A 23,724-nucleotide genomic window follows, 5' to 3' on the forward strand; every position below is an offset into this window, starting at 1 on the left:
TAGAGGCCAACCACTTTAAAAAGTCTGTGTGTTTACATAGTCATCACCTTTTTACTGCCAGAATTAGACCCATTATGTTTGGTGTAAAACACAAACCCAAAAAATGTATTCAAGCAAATCTGACTTTTCTTATTCAATCAAATGTCTTTTTTCTTCCTAATCTTGCTCTGGAAATAAAAGATAGTAATCCACTCATCAATCTAACTGTGGAATGAAAAACAAAACAAAATCTTTCCAACTTACCATCAATTTTTATTATATAGAACCTTAGATATTGAATGTATAAAGGATTTGAATTGGTATGAACAAAATCCATATTTGTGTGGGCTTAGCTAGGTACCTATGAATCAGTGTCTGATCACAAAGGTTCAATGAAATAATGCTGTATACAGAGAAATTCTGGTGCCTATACGAAAATCCTGTTATTTTCCATGGTTATTTCCTTAGTCCAATCAAATTTCTGTCTGAGTCTTTAAACAACCAGTATTTAAAATGTTAACTATTTGCCCATTCAGTGCCAAAGTGGTCTGTCAATTTCTATTATCCCATTGCATTCAGTCAAAGCCATACCTGCATCCCTGCCAAAGCATGTTGGGCCAGCTTCACATTCTTGGATTCCAAAGCCAACTGGAGAGGCAGCAGGCATTTCTCCCTGGCAAACACAAAAATAAGGACAACATGTGAGCTCAGCAAAGCTGGCAGTCAAGTGATATAAGCCTTATGTACATCCACCCCCAAATGACACTACACACATACACAAAAATTATAACCAATAATAAAAATGCACATGGGCTTAAGAGAAAACACAGCAAATAAACTGTGCAGAAATAGCCCATCAACCCCTTGCCTTCTTGGTATAGCTACAAGAAGAGCAAACACAATGACCTAATTAGTACCTGGTACACTCATTAGTACACATTGGGACCCCAGCCAGTCTGTGAACATGCTTTGTTCTTTCCCAAATTAACAGCAGTGCTCACACCCAGCACACCTGGGGTGAAGAACTCTAGGAAGCACCATTAAGTAGATTTCTATGTCTTGCTTCTACCTCTTCCTTACCTGGAAATTATATGCATCACCACCAGCATTCTGCCTCATCAATATACACCAAAATTCTATTAGTTTATCAATTCCTCCCCAACTCGAAGTATTCAACAATAATTTGTAAATTTAACATTTGCTCTATAGTCTCCATCAAGAAGTAGATCTTGTGATAGGTTCTTAATAAACATGTTTCCAAGACAGAAATACAAATGAACCATCAATAGCACTGGCTGCTAAGAGGTGCCTGGTTGCAATATTATCTAGTGTCATGGGAGAGACCAAAAAAAAAAAAAAAACCCACCCAAAAACCAAAAACCAAAACAAATAAAAAACCATGGAGAGCTACTTGGATATTTTAAAGCTTAAAAAAACAAAAACAAAACAAACAAACAAACAAAACAGGGCTTTGAATTATGTTAGGAATAAACCAAAAGAGTTACAAAGACAAAAATATCTGTTAGAAGCATCTACTCTAAATAATTAAACAACAGACCAATAATTTTAATCAACCCATTATTTCCCTCTGGTGTCACTAGCACAAAAATAAAATGTGACTTCATTTTACCAGGTTTCTCTGCCCCCACTTAAACCAGAGCAGTCCCATTCCTATCTGTTTTATATTTTCAGCATAAATTGAAAGATACATTGACTTTAGAATGTGAAAGCTACCACATTAGACTACAGGATTTCATCGTTGGAGAATAAGGGTTACTGTCATAGAACACAATGAAACACAAAGTTAATTACAGCTCTGACTTCCCCCTGTCCACTTGCAGCTCTGCTGCTTTTCCATAAAATTCTTCTATCAGCAGCTCCACAACCAAAGAAGTGAGAGTCATACATTCTTTAATATACCAGCCACACAGACTACAAAAACAGACTATCAGGAAAAATATTTGCCTTCCTACTCCTCACCTTTCCCCTCATCAACCCAATATTACAATATTCATTTTTATGGTGACAATTAACACTACAGCCATTTTTCATTAGATTCATCCTTTGACAGATGGATAAATTACCCAACTGTGTTACATCCAGTTGGGTGGCTGTAACTTTGTTACTGCTATAACTGTGACAAGCTGACAATAAGATAAGGCAAACACTGTAGTGCAGTCAATTAGTGCAGGAATAGCTGATTTTTTTTTCTAATTTTGTTTCTTTTGTTCAATGATAACCAGTTTAAGAGCTTAGAAAAATTAAATGGAGGCATGAAGGTAGAGTGGGAAGTAGAAAGCATGGGCAGATGGTATGCTAACAGAAGCAGCACAGAACTTCATCTGTAAACCCTTGGAACAATCAAATTTCCACCAGGATTAATCCACTGTGAAACAATGTTCAACTTGGATTTGGAGTCAGATTGGCCAATGAAAGGGCATATTAGAAGGGAAAAAGCATAGAGGTCCAAAAGTCTTACAGCCTAATAGCCCAGGGAAGAGAAAATCTATCCAGTAGCTAAGGGCTAAAAATGTACAAGTATTTACACATTACTCATTGGGTACCCAATGAGATTGGATGCCATGTCCAGCAACAACAAGGACCCTTTTGGAAATGCTCAACCTGTTGACTCTTGGAAAGCAGCAATATGTTCACCTATCCATATTACTCTGCCATTTGCAGTATTAGCCCTTGAAATCCTTATTCCACTCTCTCACCTGCTTATACATTCACATGACTGATACCATTGACCTGAGCCAGGTTGCTGACAAATGCCAGGATCTCCAGATTGCACCACCACCAGGGGACATCACTGCACTGTTCCCATGCAAGCCATGGTCACCAGGCAGGACTGGTAGAGGAAGGTGGTTCAAATAGGATTTGGCTGAGTTGAAAGATATGGGTGTTTAGCAGAAAGAACATGGACTGTGGAATCACACAGATGTGAATTCAAATGCTAAGCATCGATAAGTTTTGCAGTCTCAATTGGGATACTAAACTCTGTGGGTCTTAGCTCCCTTATCCATAAAAAGGGCATTTTAAGACCAATCCTGCAGAGTTGGAGTATAATATATAGATAATATGTAGATGATATTTGTATCAGAGATTGTCAAACTTTTTTGGTAAAGAACCCCATAATAAATATTTTAGACCATGCATTCCAAATGGTCTCTGTCCTAACTATTCAACTCTGCTAAAGCAGAAAAGCAGTAACAGACAATTAGTAAACCAATGAGTCTGATTATGTGCTAATAAAACTTTATATACAAAAACAGGCAAAAAGCCAGACTTGGCCTACAGGCTGTAGTTTGCCCAGCATTGATATAGACAAAGTGCCCAGCACAGATCATGATCTTCAGCACGGGACAAGCAAATCAAATCTTTTTATGTATCCAGAAAGATTTTGCACAGGACAGTGACTAACTGTCCCGGGAAGGTCACAGCAGAGGCAAGCACAGCATCAAGATCTCCCTTATACAATAAATGCTTTGGGGAAATATCACTACAGACAAAGATTTCATCTGGATATTAAACCAAGGCACTGCATCATTCAACCATCCATCCAATCATCCATTCAAACAACATTTGTGTGCCTCCTGTGTGCCAGGCAGCATGCTGAGAGCTAGGGAAGGGTCAGCAAGGAACAAGTTCATAACAGGTACCTGCTTTCATTAGTATTCATGGGACAAAGAGAGAAAAAAGAAAATTATTGTTTCTCTCATCTTAACTGTCACTACAACCTTCTTACCTTTATTCTAAATTTGAGAAAATTGAGGTTCAGAAAGGTTTTGTAGCCTGTCCAAGGCCACACAGTTAACATGTGTTGGAAACAAACTCAAATTCATCTGACTACCAAGAACAAGTTCCTTCATGGGACAAAGAGAGAAAAAAGAAAATCATTGTTTCTCTCATCTTAACTGTCACTACAACCTTCTTACCTTTATTCTAAATTTGAGAAAATTTGAGGTTCAGAAAGGTTTTGTAGCCTGTCCAAGGTCACACAGTTAACATGTGTTGGAAACAAACTCAAATTCATCTGACTACCAAGAACAAGTTCCTTCCAACTTCCTTTGGTCTTATAAGATCAGAGAAAAGCTAGAATAGATGTGTTTCTTAACTCATTTTAGTTCTTAACACACACACACACACACACACACACACACACACACACACACACACACAATCTGGCAAAGGACCCTCTTCCCAGGGGAGGGTGCCTATCATTTCAGGGAACCCACGGATCCCCAAACCTCAACTCTACATGGATCCCAAGTTAGGAGTCCTTGCCCTTGGGGGAAAGAACTCTGCTCAACATTCAAGGTCTGTATCAGATAAGAGGGCAGTGTAACCTGGCTGGGGTTCTGCTAGGACGGCTTTGGAAGAGATGCTACACTGAGCCCTGAGTAGCGCTGTGTGTGTGTGTGTGTGTGTGTGTGTGTGTGTGTGTGTGTCTGTATGTGTTTGTGTACACATAGGTATATGCATATATATGTAGGTGTAGGTTACTATAAACATTTTATATTGAAATTGAGGAACAATGTTTAAGAAAACATCTACAATGTCAATAGTGCTTTTTATTGCAAAGTAGTTTCTTCTTACTGTATCTTCAACAGTATTTGCTAAAATAGATATTTAAAATGAAATGCTTAACAAGAGTTTTTTTTTTTTTTTTTTTTTTTGCTAGTAACTACTAATAAGAACAAAAGTGTACCCACCAGTCTAATGCTCTTAAACAGGTAACAAAAATAAACGTGAGGCTGGGTGCAGTGGCTGACGCCTGTAATCCAGCACTTTAGGAGGCTGAGCCAGGTGGGTCACAAGGTCAGGAGGAGTTTGAGACCAGCCTGACCAACATGGTGAAATCCTGTCTCTACTAAAAACACAAAAATTAGCTGGGTGTGGTGTCACGTGCCTGTAATCCCAGCTACTTAGGAGGCTGAGGCAGGAGAATCACTTGAACGTGGGAGATGGAGGTTGCAGTGAGCTGAGATCAAGCCACAGCACTCCAGCTTGGGCAATGGAGTGAGACGCCGTCTCAAAAATAAATAAATAAATGTGAATGAGAACGATTTACTATAGTAGTAACACACAATTGATAGGACAATAATAATCTGTATCAAAGGCCTCTCAACCCCTCAGACCTAGCAGCCCCCTAGAGTATCACAGGCCTCAGATCCTGCCTTCAATTGGAAATGAGCCCATGTGCAAAAGAAGGAAATTCATGGGACATAACTAATTTTGCTGCTTCCTCTGTGATGTCCTGAGAACCCTCCTACCTTCATTTTTTTCTAAAAGTGATTTTAATGAAAGAGAAAACAGGCCTGTTAATTGGGTCTCAGGATGAAATTTATAATGAATATTATAATGAAATTTATAATTGATAATGAAAATGCAACATGGCACACACTGTATTGGAATAAATCATCTTTTGATCTTTCTAGATGCTGCCTCATTAGGAAAAGGGAATAGCAAAAAACCAACATTCGATTACATTAAGTGATTATTTTTTATGCACAGGCACATGAAAATTTATTCTTGCTTAATTAAAGGCAATGTCCCCAGGTTTCGTGTTCTGACATGCCGTTATTTCTTAAAGAAGATTAGCAGTGCTGCACATGCATGAGAAAGGCATCATCTGCACTGTGATGCTACATCTGGTCATGTCAGTGAGACTCAACCTACTTCCTTAACTGCACTGTCATGGTTAACAGACCAGCTTTATTAGGGTGACAGGTAACAGTGGACAGAGGGAAATTAAAACAAGTGAACAAAGGAAGAGTTAGGATTTACCAACAATTATCTTTCAATACAAGCACGAACGTGAACTTTTGAAAAAAATATTTCCGTAAGTTATTAGGGTACAGGTGGTATGTGGTTACATGAGCAAGTCCTTTAGTGGTGATCTGTGAGATCCTGTTGCACTCATCACCCAAGCAGTACACACTGCACTATATTTCTAGTCTTTTATCCCTCGCCCCCCTCCCACCTTTCCCCCCAAGTCCCCAGAGTCCATTATATCATTCTTATGCCTTTGCATCCTCATAGCTTAGCTCCCACATACCAGTGAGAACATACAATATTGTTTTCCATTCCTGAGTTACTTCACTTAGAATAATAGTCTCTAACCTCATCCAGGTCATTGCAAATGCTGTTAATTCATTCCTTTTTATGAGTAGTATTCCATCATATATATGTACAGATATACATATAAATATATTCCATCATATATATGTATAGACATATATATATCCATCATATATCCATATGTGTGTGTGTGTGTGTGTGTGTGTGTATATATATATATATCAGTCACACAGTTTCTTTATCTACTTGTTGATTGATGGGCATTTGGGTTGGTTCCACCATTTTGCAGTTGGGAATGGAGCCGCTATAAACATGCGTGTGCAAGTATCTTTTTCAAATAAAGACTTATTTTCCTCTGGGTAGAGACCCAGTAGTGGGAGAACTGGATCAAATGGTAATTCTACCTTTAGTTCTTCAAGGAATCTCCATACTGGTTTCCACAGTGGCTGTACTAGTTTACGTTTCCACCAGCAGTGTAGAAGTGTTCCCTGATCACCACATCCACAAAAAACATCTACTGTTTTTTGATTTTTTTGATTATGGCCTTTCTTGCAGGAGTAAGGTGGTATCACATTGTGGTTTTGATTTGCATTTCCCTCATCATTAGTGATGTTGAGCATTTTTTCATGTTTGTTGGCCATTTGTATATATCTTCTTTTGAAAATTGTCTATTCATGTCCTTAGTCCACTTTTTTATAGGACTGTTTTTTTTCTTACTGATTTGTTTCGGCTCATTGTAGATTCAGGATGCTAGTCCTTTGTCAGACGTATGGATTGTGAAGATTTTCTCCCACTCTGCGGGTTGTCTGTTTACTCTGCTGACTGTTCCTTTTGCCGTGCAAAAGCTCTTTAATTAGGTACTAGCTATTTATGTTTGTTTTTATTCCATTTGCTTTTGGGGTTTTGGTCATGAAATCCTTGCCTAAGCCAATGTCTAGAAGGGTTTTTCCCATGTTATCTTCTAGAATTTTTATAGTTTTAGGTCTTAGGTTTAAGTCCTTAATCCATCTTGAGTTGACTTTTGTATAAGGTAAGAGATGAGGATCCAGTTTCATTCTCCTACATGTGGCTATCCAATTATCCCAGCACCATTTGTTGAAAAGGGTGCCCTTTCCCCACTTGATATTTTTGTTGGCTTTGTTAAAGATCAGTTGGCTGGAAGTACTTGGGTTTATTTCTGGGTTCTCTATTCTGTTCCATTGGTCTATGTGCCTATTTTTATACCAATACCACACTGTTTTGGTGACTATGGCCTTATAGTATAGTTTGAAATCAGGTAGTGTGATGCCTCCAGATTTGTTCTTTTTGTGGGTTTTTTGGTTCCATATGAATTTTAAAATTGTTTTTTCTAACTCTGTGAAGAATGGTAGTGGTATTTTGATGGGGACTGTGTTGAATTTGTAGATTGTGTTTGGCAGTATGGTCATGATCAAGTGGGTTTCATACCAGGGATGCATGGATTATTTAACATACACAAATCAATAAATGTGATATACCACATAAACAGAATTAAAAACAAAATTACATGATCATCTCAATAGATGCAGAAAAAGCATTCAACAAAATCCAGCATCCCTTTATGATTAAAACCCTAAGCAAAACTGGCATATAGGGGACATATTTAATGTAATAAAAGCCATCTATGACAAATCCACAGCCAACATAATACTGAATGGGAAAGGTTGAAGGCATTGCCTCTGAGAATGGGAACAAGATAAGGATGCCCACTCTCACCACTCCTTTTCAACACAGTACTGGAAGTCCTAGCCAGAGCAATCAGACAAGATGATTTGCATTTGGATGCCAGTAAACAGGAAGTCAAACTGTCCCTGTTTGCTGACGATATGATTATTTACCTTCAAAACCCTAAGGACTCCTCTAGAAAGCTCCTACAACTGATAAAAGAATTCAGCAGTTTCCGGATACAAGATTAATGTACACAAATCAGTAGCTCTTCTATACACGAACAGCGACCAAGTGGAGAATCAAATCGAGAACTCAATCCCTTTTAAAATAGCTGCAAAAAAAATGAAATACTTAGGAATATACCTAACAAAGGAGTCGAAAGACCTCTACAAGGAAAACTACAAAACACTGCTGAAAGAAATCACAGATGACACAAACAAATGAAAACACATCCCATGCTCATGGATGGGTAGAATCAATATTGGGAAAACGTGAACTTTAAGTAACACCAAATACATTCCTGAATGTTAGGGCAAAAGAAACATAAAGGTATCTTACATTTCTGAGGTCTGCTTATACCCTAAAATTCTAGGATTCTGTGACCTAAGCTAATTATCAAACAACTTTCTGAATTTCTTCACATCATAATCATAGCTCTGGTTGAAATGACTTAGATGTGGCTTAACAATGCAGAGTAACATGCTACACATAACTTTTGAAGGTAAACATTTAATTGTCAACCAAACTGAAACTAAGAGAGATTAGGTTACTTGTCCAAGGTCATATGTTTGCAAATGACAGAGCATGATTCAGACTTAGACCATCTTTTCTTTTTTAAAAATATTAAATAGACACAGGGTTTTGCTATGTTGCCTAGGCTGGTCTCAAACTCCTGGCCTCAAACAATCCTCCTGCCTCAGCCTTCCAAAGTGCTGTGATTACAAGCATGTGCTACTGTGCCTAGGCTAGACCATTTGTTTTGAAAATCTGTCCTCAAGCCTACGCCACAACACCTACGTGGATAGCCAGCTCCCACCAACTATGTGTAGGGCACATTGCTTTAAAATGGCAATTCAAAGGTCCACTATGTTAAGAGTGGGGCCAGGCATCAAACAAGTAATGTGAACTCTTACTTCGAGTGGTAATTCATGAAGCAATGCATTGTGTTGACAGTTGGTGTATAGTTATAAGAAGGTGTACGCAGTTTGCATATGTGGAAAAAATCTGGCTTTGGAACTAGCTGCTGAGTTCAAGCCACAGCCAGCACCTTTCCTGGTAGTCAAGATGTTTCCTAATTTGCATATGAAAGATTTTCCACCCTCACTGTTTGACAATCAGGTTGTTAGTATTCATGCTAATGAATATGGATCCTGTAAATTTAAACAGTTTACACCAACACTGATGAATTTTCATTGATTAAGCTTTTGCCAGAGCCAATTTCATTGAGCCAACTGGAGCTAAATTGATTCCTTAATTGATTTTCTCTATAGCGCCGTTAAAATGTTTCCATTTCATTTCTATTTTAATGAAATTATTTTTATCAGTATCAATCCTTTTCTATTTCAAAACAAAGATTGGATTCACCCTTCGGGCACTGTTTCAGGCCCTGGGGATATAGCTGTGAACATAAAATTCCTTTTCTTGTGCAGGCTTTTAAGGTTTTTTAGCAAGCCTATTGCAATTATTAAGTTGAGCATATGAAATTGGCATTTGTGTAGGTCAGATGAGATTGAATATTGGCAATTTCATATGATTCAATCTAGTAGAAATAATTCTAAATCACATAAAATGGTTATGTCCATACTTTACCTCAAGATACCAACTTTTATTGTCCACGATTTTCTTATAAAAAGTACACGAAAAATCCAAACAAGCCAAAAAAAAGAAACGTTAACATATAGCAATGCAAATCAATTAGGGCATTATTTAAGAAAGAGCTCAGCTCACTGCTGGCAGTGGGTATTTCCAGATAGTGGCATGGGAAAATTTTTTTATACTTTCCATTTGTACCAATTTTAATATAATAACTCTAGAGTATACTTGCGTAATCTAAAGAAAATATTTTTTAAGCTTGACTGATGTAAGGAGAGTGGCAGTTGAGTCACGGAAGTGCCATTATTAAAACCTCCAGCATGCCAGTCACCGTGCTAAGAGCTCAGACACATGATCCCACTAACTCTCACAACCACTCAGTAAGGAGGGACCAATACAGTCATGTGCCGCACGACGGTGTTTCTGTCCATGACAGACCACGGTGGTCCCTTAAGATGATAATGGAGTTGAAAACTTCCTATCACCTGAGAAATTTCCTATCATAACTGTCCTAACATCATGCAACACTATACTCACATGTTTGTGGTGATGACAGTGTAAACAAATCAACTGTGCCGCCCGTTGTATAAAAGCATAGCCCATACAATTAGGTACAGTACTTCACACTGGATAATAATAAACAACCATGTCACTCGTTTATATATTTACTATTTTTTTTTATTATTTCACAGCATACGCCTAACTTACAAAGAAAACAGTTAACTGTAAAATGGCCTAAGGCAGGTCGTTCGGGAGGTATTCCAGAAGGCGGCATTGGTACCATAGGAGATAGCTGCATGCGTGTTACTGAACCTGAAGACCTTCTAGTGGGACAAGATGTGGAGGAGGAAGACACTAACACTGGTGATCCTGACCCTGTGTAGGTCTAGGCTAATGTGGGTGTGTATGTTGTTTTTAACAAAAAGTTTAAAAATTAAAAATAGGCCGGGCGCGGTGGCTCACGCCTGTAATCCCAGCACTTTGGGAGGCCAAGGCGGGTGGATCACGAGGTCAAGAGATCGAGACCATCCTGGTCAACATGGTGAAACCTCGTCTCTACTAAAAATACAAAAAATCAGCTGGGCATGGTGGCACGTGCCTGTAATACCAGCTACTCGGGAGGCTGAGGCAGGAGAATTGCCTGAACCCAGGAGGCGGAGGTTGCGCTGAGCCGAGATCGTGCCATTGCACTCCAGCCTGGGTAACAAGAGCGAAACTCTCAAAAAAAAGAAAAAAGAAAAAAAAAAAATTAAAAATAAAGCTTATAGGCCGGGCGCGGTGGCTCACGCCTGTAATCCCAGCACTTTGGGAGGTGGAAGTGGGCAGATTACCTGAGGTCGGGAGGTCGAGACCAGCCTGACCAACATGGATAAACCCCGTCTCTACTAAAAATGCAAAATTAGCCGGGCATGGTGGCACATGTTTATAATTCCAGCCACTCAGTAGGCTGAGGCAGAATTGCTTGAACCTGAGAGGTGGAGGTTGCAGTGAGCTGAGATTGTGCCATTGCATTCCAGCCCAGATAACAAGAGCAAAATTCCATCTCATACATATATACGTACATAAATCTTATAGAATAAGGATATAAAGTATCTTTGTACAACTGACAATGTCTTAAGCAAAGTGTTATTTCAAAATAATAAAAAAGTTAAAAAATTAAAAAGTTTGTAAGATAAAAATGTCACAGTAAGCCAAACAACTTATGATTGAAGAAAGAACATTTAAAAAATAAAGTTAGTGTAGCCTAAGTGTGTAGTGCTTATAAAGGCTATAGCAGTGCACAGAACTGTCCTCGGCATTCACATTCACTTACCCCTCTCTCACTGACTCACCCAGAGCAACTTCCAGTCCTGCAAACTCCGTTCATGGTAAGTGCCCTATGCAGGTGCACCATTTTTTTGTCTTCCATATCTCATTTTTACTGTACCTGTTCTAGGTCTAGTTACACAAACACTTTCCATTGTTACAGCTGCCTACAGTACTCATGCGTAACATGCTGTACAGGATGCCTGGGAGCAAAGGCCTATAGCCTAGGTGTATAGTAGACTGCATCATCTCGGTTTGTATAAGCACACTCTATGATGTTCACACAATAATGAACTCGCCTAATGACACATTTCTCAGGACTATCCCCATCAGTAAGCCATGCATGACTGCATTATCCACATTTATTTATGAGGGATAGAGGGAAAGAGAAGAAAATCACTCCTGGACAAGAGGTAGGACAGGCACTGGACCCCCGAGCTCATGCCTTGGCACTATGAGACCTTAATGGTAATCATTTGTCAATCTCAAACTACATTCGAAGAACTAGAGTAAACATTTTACACACAGCAAGCCTGTGAAGAATTTTCTTTACAAAGACATTCCTTTCTTTCTGTCCACTGTCAATCCATTTGAACATTTCCTCACATTATCTCCCACAAGTCAATTTTACAACTTCCCACCGTGAAATGCTGTACACTGCTCCTCACCACCACAGACACACTTAACTCCTCACAGAGTCACTTCTCATGGCACCGTGGACAGCGCCTGCTCTTTCAGGTTTTCATAGGAAGCATTTTGTCAAAATATATCAAGAAATTAAAATATTGGTATGCTTTGAACTAGGAGTTCCTCTTCTAGGAGCCTTTTCTAAGGAAATAATCATAGATATAGCAAAGTTTTCTATGTAAGATTTTTACTGTAGCACTATGAATAATGTAACTGACGTTAAAGAAATCATGGTGCAGCTACAGAATGGAATAATACATAATCACTAAAAGTATTCTAAAGTTTTTTTGACACAGGAAAATACTTTGAAAATGTTATACAAAAATATGAGACTATCATGTAGTTATATATCACACATGATTGTCCTCTTGAATAAAAACTTGCACAAACATACAGTGGAGGGAGGGAGGGAGGGAGGGAGGGAGGGAGGGAGCAATTGGAAATAAAATCTCCTCCACACTCTGGACTATGTCTTTGCTTTTGGAGAATGTGGATGATTTTGGTTGTTTGTATGTTTCTACATTTTAAAGATTTTCAAGAGTAAAACATGTTACCTTTAGAATTAGGGAAAAAGTGGCCAGGTGCAGTGGCTTACATCTGTAATCCCAGCACTGTGGGAGGCCGAGGCGGGCAGATCACTTGAGGTTAGGAGTTTAAGACCAGCCTGGCCAATATGGTGAGATCCAGAGTCTACTAAAAATACAAAAATTAGCCAGGTGTGGTGGCAGGCGCCTGTAGTTCCAGCTGCTCAGGAGGCTGAGGTAGGAGCATTGCTTGAACCCGAGAAGCAGAGGTTGCAGTGAGCTGAGATCTCGCCACTGCACTCCAGCCTGGGTGACAGAGCGAGACTCCATCTCAAAAAAAAAGACGATGATATTGTCCCGCTACTTTTCTCTTGTTCCGCAAAATTCAAGTGTTTGCGTTAGGGACCTGCTGCTGCTGCTGCTGTTTCCGTTCGTCACTCCTTGGCGGAGGGACGCTGCTCCTGCTGGAGAGTGCAGGCAGAGTGCTAACTCCACATTGCCAGATTAGCAGCTGGAACATTTTTATCATGAAAAAAATCATTAAGGAACAAAATGCAATGTTCCATGATCCAGGGCAGGGCAGAGCAATTTCCATCGGCATCTTTCATGCTGTCAGTATATCCATACTCTAAGGCTGAAAGCTTGATTGTAGGAAAACATGTCACAGAAAGAAAGAAGCAAGGCTAATTAAGTAGACTGATTTTAAATGACACACTTGGCTAAGGTAACTGTATTTTAGAATCACAAGCCTCATTTCAGTCAGGAAGGCTTTAGGGAGAGGAAATAATTCAAGAGATGTTTGAAAGATGGTAAGGACATTTTTTTAGGGGGAAGAAAAGAAGAAGCTATTCCAGGAATATGGGTCAGTTATTGATAAACTGGAAAGGGTGGAGACTGTATAGAGGAGATTAAGTTAGCACAGAGGAATTCAGGAAGGACGACATTGAGGCCATTAAGGGAAATGGCCTCATTTGCATTGCAATGCTCACTGTAACCTCTGCCTCCCAGGTTCAAGAGATTCTCCTGCCTCAGCCTCCAGAGTAGTTGGAATTACAGGTGCCCGCCATCACACCTGGCCAATTTTTTATATTTTTAGTAGAGATGCAGTTTCACCGTGTTGTCCAGGCTGGTCTCAAACTCTGACCTCAAGTGATCCACCCACCTCCCAAAGTGCTGGGATTACAGGTGTGAGCCACCGCACCCAGTCCCATCATCTTTTTTATATGCTAATAACCTTGTACAACTCTAGAGCTACCTGTTAAAAAAATGACAACTCTATGGCATAAGTATCTTTCAGAAACATCTATGTAACAAGACAAAGCAAAACAAAAGTAATAATTTTGAGAAAAAACTGACTTCATATTCTCTTTGAGACTCACTGGCCTATTAAAGCTCACAAATACTGCATAAATAGATGTATTATAATTTCTTATAAATTAAGTGCCATGACAGCAAAATGGTTAACCAAAGTAACAGTTTTCTAAAAAATAAAAATTTCCAGGTATGGTGTCAAAATGCCTTATGAAACCAGTCCAGCACCAGTTAACACAACAGTCAGAACAATGTACTTCTCACAAATGGATTAATTAGGCATTCCTAAATGACTAATCCTTTGTAAGAATTACGTAAGAGTTTCAGTAATAAATAGAGCATTTCTTTAATAAATATTTAGCCTATTACATGGCCAAGCATGGTGTGAAATGTTAGACACCTAACTATGAATGAGACACACGGTTCCTGTCCACGTGGAACCCATAGTCTAGGGAAGGTAATAGACATGTGATAATACAGAAACATAGGTACAAGGTAATAAACACTTGTATTAATGTACACACAACCAATTAGAGAAATATAATTGGGAGTGGGAGAGATTTTGTCTAGAAAAATGCAAGTGTCTTCATAAAAAGGTGATAACTTGTTTGGCCTTGAACTGCAGAAGACAGAATGGAATTTGGTCAGCCCAGTGAAGAAGAGGAAAAGGACATTCCCAGCTGAGATTGTAAATGCAAAGATACAGAGTGGATTCATGGAGCAGCCGAAGTCCCACTGTGGCCCGATAAAGTCACAGTGAGAAGACTGGTGTGAAATAAATTTCACAAGGGAGCTTTGAGCCAGCTTTTGAAGGGTCTTGCAGGCCCATACAGAGAAACTGACCTTTAGCTAGCTGAAAATGAGCAGATGAAAGATTTTTAATCAAAGGAATAATGTAATCTTAGACATTTTCTACCAAATGGAACTCTGGCTACAATGTAGAAAATAGATAGAAAACAGAATATCTTAACAAAAATGTTTGGAGTCAAACTACTCTTGGTCAAATTCAGGTCCTGCCAATGGCAACCTGTGTGCTAAGCATTTCACCTCTTCAACTTTTCTTCATCTAAAAATAAGGAGCTAACATTACCTACCTCAAGTAGTGTTAGAATGATCTGATAAGAAGTTACATTAGTCAAAGCCCTGACTGCTCAAGGTCTTCCTAACATTATAGTGCTCTGGAGGGCCCCGTGTCCGTCCTGTTCCTCAAGGGGTCTCAGACAGCAACATGGACACCTCAGTCTGCAGACCAATCCCAACCCACAATCACTGCAGGCAGCTGCTTCGTGGCCAGCTCTTAGGCCTAGGGATGCACATACTTGTGGTACCATTTGCCTTCTGAAAGATAGAGCCAGGTAAGAGACCACAGAGCTGAGGTTTTTGTTTGTTTGTGTTTTTTTGAGATGGTGTTTGCTCTGTTGCCCAGGCTGGAGTGCAATGGTGCAATCTTGGCTCACTGCAACCTCTACCTCCTAGGTTCAAGCAAATCTCCTGCCTCAGCCTCCCAAGTAGCTGGGATTACAGGTGCCTGCCACCACGCTTGGCAAATTTTTGTATTTTTAGTAGAGATGAGGTTTCACCATGTTAGCCAAGCTGGTCTTGAACTCCTGACCTCGGGTGAGCCACTCACCTTGGCCTCCCAAAGTGCTAGGATTACAAAAGCTGATTTCTGTAAGGAGGCTCAACACAGACGGAGCAGGGAATTCTGAGGTCTTCAGTACCTAGAGAGAGAAGGGCGGGCTTTGGGTGGGAACATTTCCATTGCCCTGTGGAGACTGAGAATAAAGCCTCTACAACATGAGTGCAAGGCAGGGCCCCGCCTCGCCTAGGACTCATGGTAGCAGTGACAGTACCTAGCACATTAGACATGCTCAACAAACGCTTGTGATTATGGTGCTCTTTCTCATGGTCACAGTTGCCTTATGATAACTTCATTGTTGTCATGTTCATTAACCAGAGGCAAGAGAGCCGAGAGGAAGGACTCCGTTCTAATGGAAGGACACAGCACTGAAAGTGCATTGAGGTGTCTGCATTCAGGAATGGAAAAAAGGAAAAAGAACCTACAGGCAGCATGCAAACGAAGTAGAGAGGACTGCCTGAAAGAATAGCTTTGGGGAAGTAAGTGGGAAAGATAGCAACTGTATTTTTGAGCTCAAAGTGCCTTTGGGCATCCAAGTACTAATACGTAACACATTGGATGTACTAGCCTGGAGCTAAGGAAAAATTTAGAAGTTACCAATCTATAAGTAGTAGCTGAAAACTTGGAAGTGGATGAAACTTTCAAGGAAATGTACAAGGTGCAGAACAGAATTATAGAGCTCTGAGAAATCCCTCCAGCCACTGAATAGAGAGTATTGATGCCAGCAAAGCAGTAGCAGTCAGAAGAGGCTGTGATGCTCAGGAAGATGCCAGAAGGCTGTCCTTCTAAGATATGTCCATTTAGTACCAGTACCCTCCAGCCATTGATGCCCACTCTGTGCCAGGCATTCTGACATGGTATACGTTACCTCGTTTGACTGTTAATATGGAAATAATTACATATCACATAGTATGTTATCTATGAGCAGACAGGCTTAGAGATGGTAACCTGTCCCAGGTCACCTGATTATGATGAATTATCAGCTCACACTAGAAGCCTAACTCTACTGTGAAAGTCAGAAAAAACTAGGCACACTTTGGTCACTGCTTAAGAGGAGGCAGCATGGAAAGAAAAAGAAGCGATGTGAGCTAGGAACTTTCTCAGTGAGTTAGCTCATTGAATCCTCACAGGAATTGGGGCAATGGGCATTATCCTGTCCATTTCACAGTCCAAGACACGAAGCTCCTGGAGTCATGGATCCATGGACAGAGTTGGTAAATGGAGGAGTCCAGACTCAAATATGAGGATTCTAGGACACAAAAGCCTATGCCCTTTCCATAGCAATGGGTTGTCTCTCCACCACAAGGGAGCAAAGGCTAAAGGGGGGAAAAAGGCCCCCACAACATGGAAGCAAGCACCGGCATCCCTGCAGATTAACCAAAGTATTGAAAAGGTTTAATCTTCCAGTTTTCCTATGTTCTTCCCTCAAACTACACAGCACATGGAACCAACACAATAATCTCCACTTCTCCCAGGAAACGCAGCACTGAGAACTGTTTCTGTTTGAATTGCACGCTCAGATATAAAATGGACAAGTACATGGGCTCCAGAAGATAGAAAAATCTGTACCCTTCACTCTTTCACTGACTTTTTATCTATAGTGATAAAACTTTCAGCATTACACCATTAAATTTAGCCTCAGATATAGTAAAAGCTAAGCAGCAGGCTAGTTTAAATACAGGGAAAGGCCAAGGACATTACCTTAAAGCTTCATCTCTGGTGCTGAGATAGACTATACCACTTAAGGCTCAGAATCACACGCTCATCAAACACACGCTCGGCACTGTTAAGCCTCATGTCCACTTGACACATCCATCCATCCTTCCAAATGCCACCCTGCTCCATATTCCTGCTTGCCCTATGAGCATTCCCAGAGCCCCTCCTGGGAAGGTTAGTGCTTCCTCCAGCCCCATGACACAGGATATGGTAGCTGGTTACATACAGGTGGTTTTAGGAATATCATTAAATAACTGTGGGGGAACATGTTTATCTTGCTTGGTTCACAATCAACTAGCAGTGAACATCCTTGTGAAATCATCTAACATGCAAGTGAACTACCTTTCTAGTATCACGATGGCATACTACATTTTTTACATTTTTTTTTTGAGATAGGGTTTTGCTCTATTGCCCAGGCTAGAGTGCAGTGAGTGGCTCAATCACGGTTCACTGCAGCCTCAACCTCCCAGGTTCAAGTGATCCTCCCACCTCAGTCTCATTGGTAGCTGGGACTACAGGCTGGCTAATTTTTTAAAAAGTTGTTGGTAGAGATGGAGTTTTGCCATGTTGCCCAGGCTGGTCTCAAACCCCTGGGCTCAAGCGATCCTCCCTCCTTGGCCTCCCAAAGTGCTGGAATTACAGGCATGAGTCACCATGCTCGGCCACATACATTTTAAAAACTGAGACCATAGCTTCAAAGAGGAGAAGATATCTGTATTTCATGTAATTTTTGACCAATTGCTAAAATCATTCCTGTAATAAAGGAGACAGTAAAATGACCTACCTCCCTACCATGGCACATCAATTTGACAGAATTTTAATGGCCTTTAAAATGTTTTTAAATAACACTTAACAACGTTGGAAAAATGTGTTTGATATGCTAAGTGAAAATAGCAAGCTTCAAAACCTGACATACCATATATGCCAATTTCATTATATATCTCAGAAGAAAATAAACCAAATGTTAAGATTCATCTTTGCACCTAGCAGTCACAGGTAGAGTTTAGATTTTAACAGTTGTTTCTGGGTAAACCTGGGCAAGTTATCCTCACAAAGCTTCAATCTCTTCATCTATAAAGTAGGGATGTAGTAAAACCTTCTGCGTGGTTCAAATGACATGATGTGCGTGTCAATACTTATGTTTCCTAGGCTTTTGAATTTTCTACATTGAGAACATACTCAATTCAGACCCTGATGTTACCTTTTTTCACAAGTGTGTCATTTGTGTGTGTTTTCTCTTACATTCTAAATAATTTAAAATGGGTGTTTCTGTGGGGCAAACTGAAACCTTTTTACCTTTTGAAGTTACAGCTTCTGTCCTCTGCTAAAAGCTCTGCAGTAACTTCTCCATAGGCACCGAACATCACTTTCAAGCATCCATGTATGAGATAACTCCCCTTAAGTAATTCATTTTGGCAACAAGCATCAGGCAGAGAACAACTAGGTAAAATTTTATTTTCCCATAAACAGCAACTTCTCCCTGAAGTAATATGTTTGTGGTATTTCAACTACTGAACATCCCTTTCGATCCTGTACTGCAAGCACTCTTTAAAAACAGGCCTTGGGGAGGAGCCAAAAAGGCTGGGCTGATTCTTACTAGCTGCCTGCTTTCAACATATCACAGACCTTATACCTCCCTCTTCCAGCCTGCAGGCCAGCTAACATCTACATTAACCTGCCCAACAAGTAGCCTCAGGTCTGGCACTATGTGATGTGAAGACAAGACAAGACTGTTTCTCAGGATAAATGTTGTTAGAGGTTGGGTTTGTGTGTGGGCGCAACAGGTGCCCTTTAGTCTGTTTGCAACTGCCTGATAGCCTCGTCACCCCGAAGGCAGCTGTATATATAGCAATACATCAGCAATGGGCTGCTTCATCCACGCAGGATAATAGCAAGTCGACTATATAAATGCATGACCTTTCCAAATGAGACATGTGCTGGAAGAAAAACAAATATGCCCAGTATTTTTTTTTAACGCACTGAAGACATTAAACAGTAGCAGACTGTTCTCTTAGTGCAATGATTCAAGAGCAAAAGGCAGTCAAACTAAGACAGTAAAAGCTGCCTGACAACTATCCCAACGCAGGGCATGACAAAGGGACTGTGGAGAACAGGACAGATTCTACTTAAGGGGCCAGAGACAGTGGGGAACCTAAGTCTGCCTGATGTTGTTATTCTCGCCATTCATAACAGACGCCACAAAAAGCAAATGCAGCACCATCATTTGCAGCGGGAGTGGTTGTAAATGCCCTGCGTCCAAACAGAGACTTAGTAAGCTTGCAGAACTACACATGTAGGTGCCCACAAAAACCAATGAAAACCAGCTAAGGTCCTGGAAGCTAATAAAAATGTTCACATGGAAGAAAAGGCAATCTGTCAGTAAACAAATACTCAAGTAGTATAAACACTATAATTATTCTACTCTATTATTTTATAGCAAAATCCTATTATGTAGCGGCCTTTAGCTCAGGACAGGTGTTTTTCCTTTCCCTAGATTAAACTCCCCCAAACACACTCATTTCCCATCCTAGTATAATTGAGAGAAGTTCCTAAATTGAGGAAAACTAGGAGCACTTGACTCGCTCACCTACACCTGCTGCTGGCTACATCCAATGCCTTGTTACCAGGGTGACTGGACACACTATTCACATCAGGTGGATGCTGAGATGGGCTACAGTGTTTCCCCCAATGTGTCTGAAAGCACCAAGGCACACTCTGTCCCAGCGTGGAAAGGTGGAAACAGGCCATAGAGGACTGAACCAGGAACTGGACTGAAAGACAGGGTCAGACCAGCCTGGAGAGAAACGTTCAGACTCAAGTTTACGGAGCATCACCACTCTTCATGGCTATACTAGACGGCATTCTCTCCTCCCCAGGGACACACAGGGACCCAATATTCTTATGGAGGCTGGGCTCTACCCAATTGTTCCTTGAGAGCCAGAGCCTTCCTTGCACAGGTGTCAAGCCAGCTATACCTACCCATCTGAAAGCCCAGGGGACCTAAGCAAGGAGCCTCACTGTTCCAGGACAGGGAGAGAGACCATAAAGGGTCAAGGTATCATGAAGGACAATGGGGTCTGTGAAAAGCACTCTGGTCCAACTCCCTCCCATAGTCTAGCTCTGAACAGAAGTAGGGGATAATCCTGGGCATGTTACTTGGCTCTCTCCGAAGCTTAGTTTCTATCTACCAGATACTAGGAAGGTTCTGACCTCCCCAGCCTCCTTCAAAAGAATGAGAGGGCCAGGCTCGGTGGCTCAGCACTATGGGAGGCTGAGGCAGGAGGATTACCTGAGGTCAGGAGTTCAAGACCAGCCTGACCAACACAGCAAAATGCTATCTCTACTAAAAATGCAAAATTAGCCAGGTGTGGTGGTGCATGTCTATAATCCCAGCTACTCAGAAGGCTGAGGCAGGAAAATCTCTTGAACCCAGGAGGCAGAGGTTGTGGTAAGCCGAGATCACGCCACTGCACTCTAGCCTGGGCAACAAGAGCAAATCTCTCATCTCAAAAAAAGAAAAAAAAAAGGATGAGAGGAACAACTTGCAGAGGAGATAAGTAAAAGCTTTGAAAGGGACAGCACAGTGAGAAGAGCAGCAGAGTCTAGGGAAACAAGCCCTTTTCTTTTGTTCTGGCTCAGACACTTGTGTTGCCCACAAGTCTCAGTTGTTTTGCTTGCAGGATGGGGATGTCTCCACCACCTCTTCAAATTCTAACAGCCTCCACTTTCAGATGTGTGGCTGGCAGTGTCAGCAGCCTTCTCCTTAGTGACCAGAGTCCAATTTATTTTGCCCAACAGCATGGTCAGCTCCAAGTGGTAGATCAGGATTGGTGTGAGCCTTTCCCAACAATCCTGTTTTCCACTTTTCCTGCCTCCCTTGTAACCTCGGAAGAACTTTTGCTTTACCAACGAAATGGACCAGACCTGCTTAGTTGGCTCTGCCCTTCTGCCTTCAGTCTTTCGGACTTCTTTCTGGATGGGGATGTGATATCCGAAGCTGCCACAGCCATTTTGTGCACAAAGAGGCAGATATAATGGAAGGCCAAGAGAATCCTGGCGATATCAGTGCCGAAAGGTGACCTCCAGACAGCCTGTTACATGTGGAAAATGACCCCATCTCATTTAAACCACTGCTAGTTAGGCTTTCCCTTGCTGACAACTGAACACATTTGTAAGTCACATACTCCACTAAGGCCTATTTCCAGAGAAGCAATATTCAAGTATGACATATGTGTCCTCTGTCCTAACACATTTCTCAAGGGTGAAAGGTGAAATAAATAGGAACAACAATTCCTATTCTAACACATCTAAATGGCAGATATTCAACAAATACGCATTGAAGAAAAAGAGAACAATTTTCAAGTCAGACCTATATTTGAACCTCTATCATATATTAGCTGTGGGACCCCAAGCAAGTGATTTTATCACTCAAGCCTCAGTGCTCTTATCATTAGAATGCAGATTATATTAGTACCTATTGTACTTGTGGTAAACATTAATAAGACAATGCATGCCAAGCCATTAGTATAATTCCTGGCATAGAACAATGCCCCATAATTGGTAACTCTCATTACTGGAGGTCTTGTGTTGCACCAGAGGCCATGGGTATAAGGATGATGGAGTTTGGGGTCTGGATGGGAGAGCCTACAAGTAAATCAGTAATTTATGGAGGCAGGTCGAAGCTCTAATATACATCTGCATGCTCAAGGGGTGAAAAGAAACCCAAAGCCCCACGTCTAAGGTCCCATACCTTGTAAACACCACAGATATCTCAGCTCTCCTCCCTATCTTATCAAAGGTACCAACCATTTAATTTAAAACTTCAACTCTTTATCTTACACATAAAATTACAGAATAAATTGGTCAAAAGACAGCCAGACACAAAGACAAGAATCCTACCACAGATCTTCAGATTGGTTACAGCAGTTGCACACGCCTGAGCTAGCCTCCCTTCTCTGGGTCCTATGGGTTGTGATAATTCCTTTAGGGAGGGTGCATCAATTAGGGCGTGTTCAGCTGCAAGTAAGAGAAAGTCCAATTCCCTGAGTGGCCTAAACAAGGAGGCAGATTGGCTCCAGGTTTAGGTGATTCAGTGCTCCCTTAACACAGCCAGGAGGACCTTTTTATCTTTCTTCGCATCCGCCATGTGTCAGCTTGATTCCCTGGCTGGCTTTTATCACAGCTGCAAACAGCTATAGCTGCTCCAAGCATCATTTGAATGTGAAACGTTTTGGAGGAAGAAAGGACTTCACTTTCACAAGACTGAGCGGGTACCCCTCTCACATTCTGATGCAGGGCAAGCCCGTGGCCAGCCTCCTTAGAAGCACGGGGCTGATAATGAAGGCAGATCCTACACCTGGTATGGGGCTCGGGAGCAGTTGGATGTTGGGTAGGCAAGTAATGGTTTCTCCATTGGAAAAGGATGAAAGTCCTAGAGAATTTAAAATGCCAATAATTAACCCCTAAACTAAGAAAGCCCCTGAATATTTTCTGGTTAAAAATAAAACCACAGCATTATCTTCAGGGACGTATGTGTTGCAGTACTACTGGAAATGTGATGTCCTCTGTCCCACCCATAGCTCCATCAACAGCCACCCTCATCCATGGACTGCCACGAGAGAGGCCAGCTCAAAGAAATTTGAGTCTATAAGTAAAAATGGAAACAGAACACACTGATAGAGCAGCATTAGATCCCAGTTCCCTTTTTTTCAGACACCAGAATTTATTTTAAAGAACACTTAAGACTGCCATAGTCAAGTTTTCCAGATCTTGCCTGCTCAGGCAGATTTGCTTATAATTCCCAATAACCAGTTAGGTCCCTTTATAGTCACAGGACTAGGAAATAATACTACTTAAATCCAGAGTCTTATCTGGACTTTCTTCTTGTTTTCCTATCTAAAATCACACTTTGAAACACAGCACAGGAGGGGGAAATCCTTAATCATGCTGCAGACTGCCAGAAAACTGTGAGCCTGTTTACTAGAGACATTTCATTCACGATTTGTTGTACATTCTGCGAACTGCCGTCTTACTTTCTATCTTACGTAATCTTCATAAGAACCCAGCAAGGACTACATTGTTTAGGGAGATGGGGGCTATTTGTTCCATAGCCATGAGGATGTTAGAAGTATAATAAAAGTAGTTATTTTTCATTAAAACTATATCATATTAACATGGAATGGGTTTGCTAATATTTTTAATGAATAATTTTAAGCATTTTGTTTTAGTTTCTAATATGGTAAACCGACATAATCCAAATTTTAAATAGAAGCTCTGTGGGATAAATACTTTTTAAAAATGTGCAGGGTCTTGAGACCAAAGAGTTTGAGAAGTGCTGCCTCAGTCCACATCAGTAACACACGAGGGTTCTGAGAGCGAGCCCTGTGGGTGGGAGCTGCTCTCCTGCCCCAGTGCAGGGGAGACACAAAGGAGCAAGGCCATTCTCTGGACAGACCCAGAGTAGACATATGCTGAGTACTC

The 23,724-nt window shown here is 40.9% G+C and overlaps 1 protein-coding gene across 2 annotated transcripts in view; it reads right to left on the bottom strand.

The window, feature by feature from the left end:
- ARFGEF3 (ARFGEF family member 3) overlaps window positions 1–23,724 on the bottom strand; it is a 172,780-nt gene that overhangs the window by 127,083 nt on the left and 21,973 nt on the right. For both annotated transcript variants that reach the window (XM_064360641.1, XM_064360642.1), the window contains one exon: window positions 571–652. In XM_064360641.1, the coding sequence (XP_064216711.1) occupies window positions 571–652 (82 nt within the window). The remainder of the gene's footprint in view (window positions 1–570; window positions 653–23,724) is intronic.

Source organism: Aotus nancymaae, unplaced genomic scaffold (assembly GCF_030222135.1).
Source record: "Aotus nancymaae isolate 86718 unplaced genomic scaffold, 86718_ANA_hifiasm-v0.15.2.pri h1tg000040l, whole genome shotgun sequence".
Classification (NCBI taxonomy): domain Eukaryota; kingdom Metazoa; phylum Chordata; class Mammalia; order Primates; family Aotidae; genus Aotus; species Aotus nancymaae.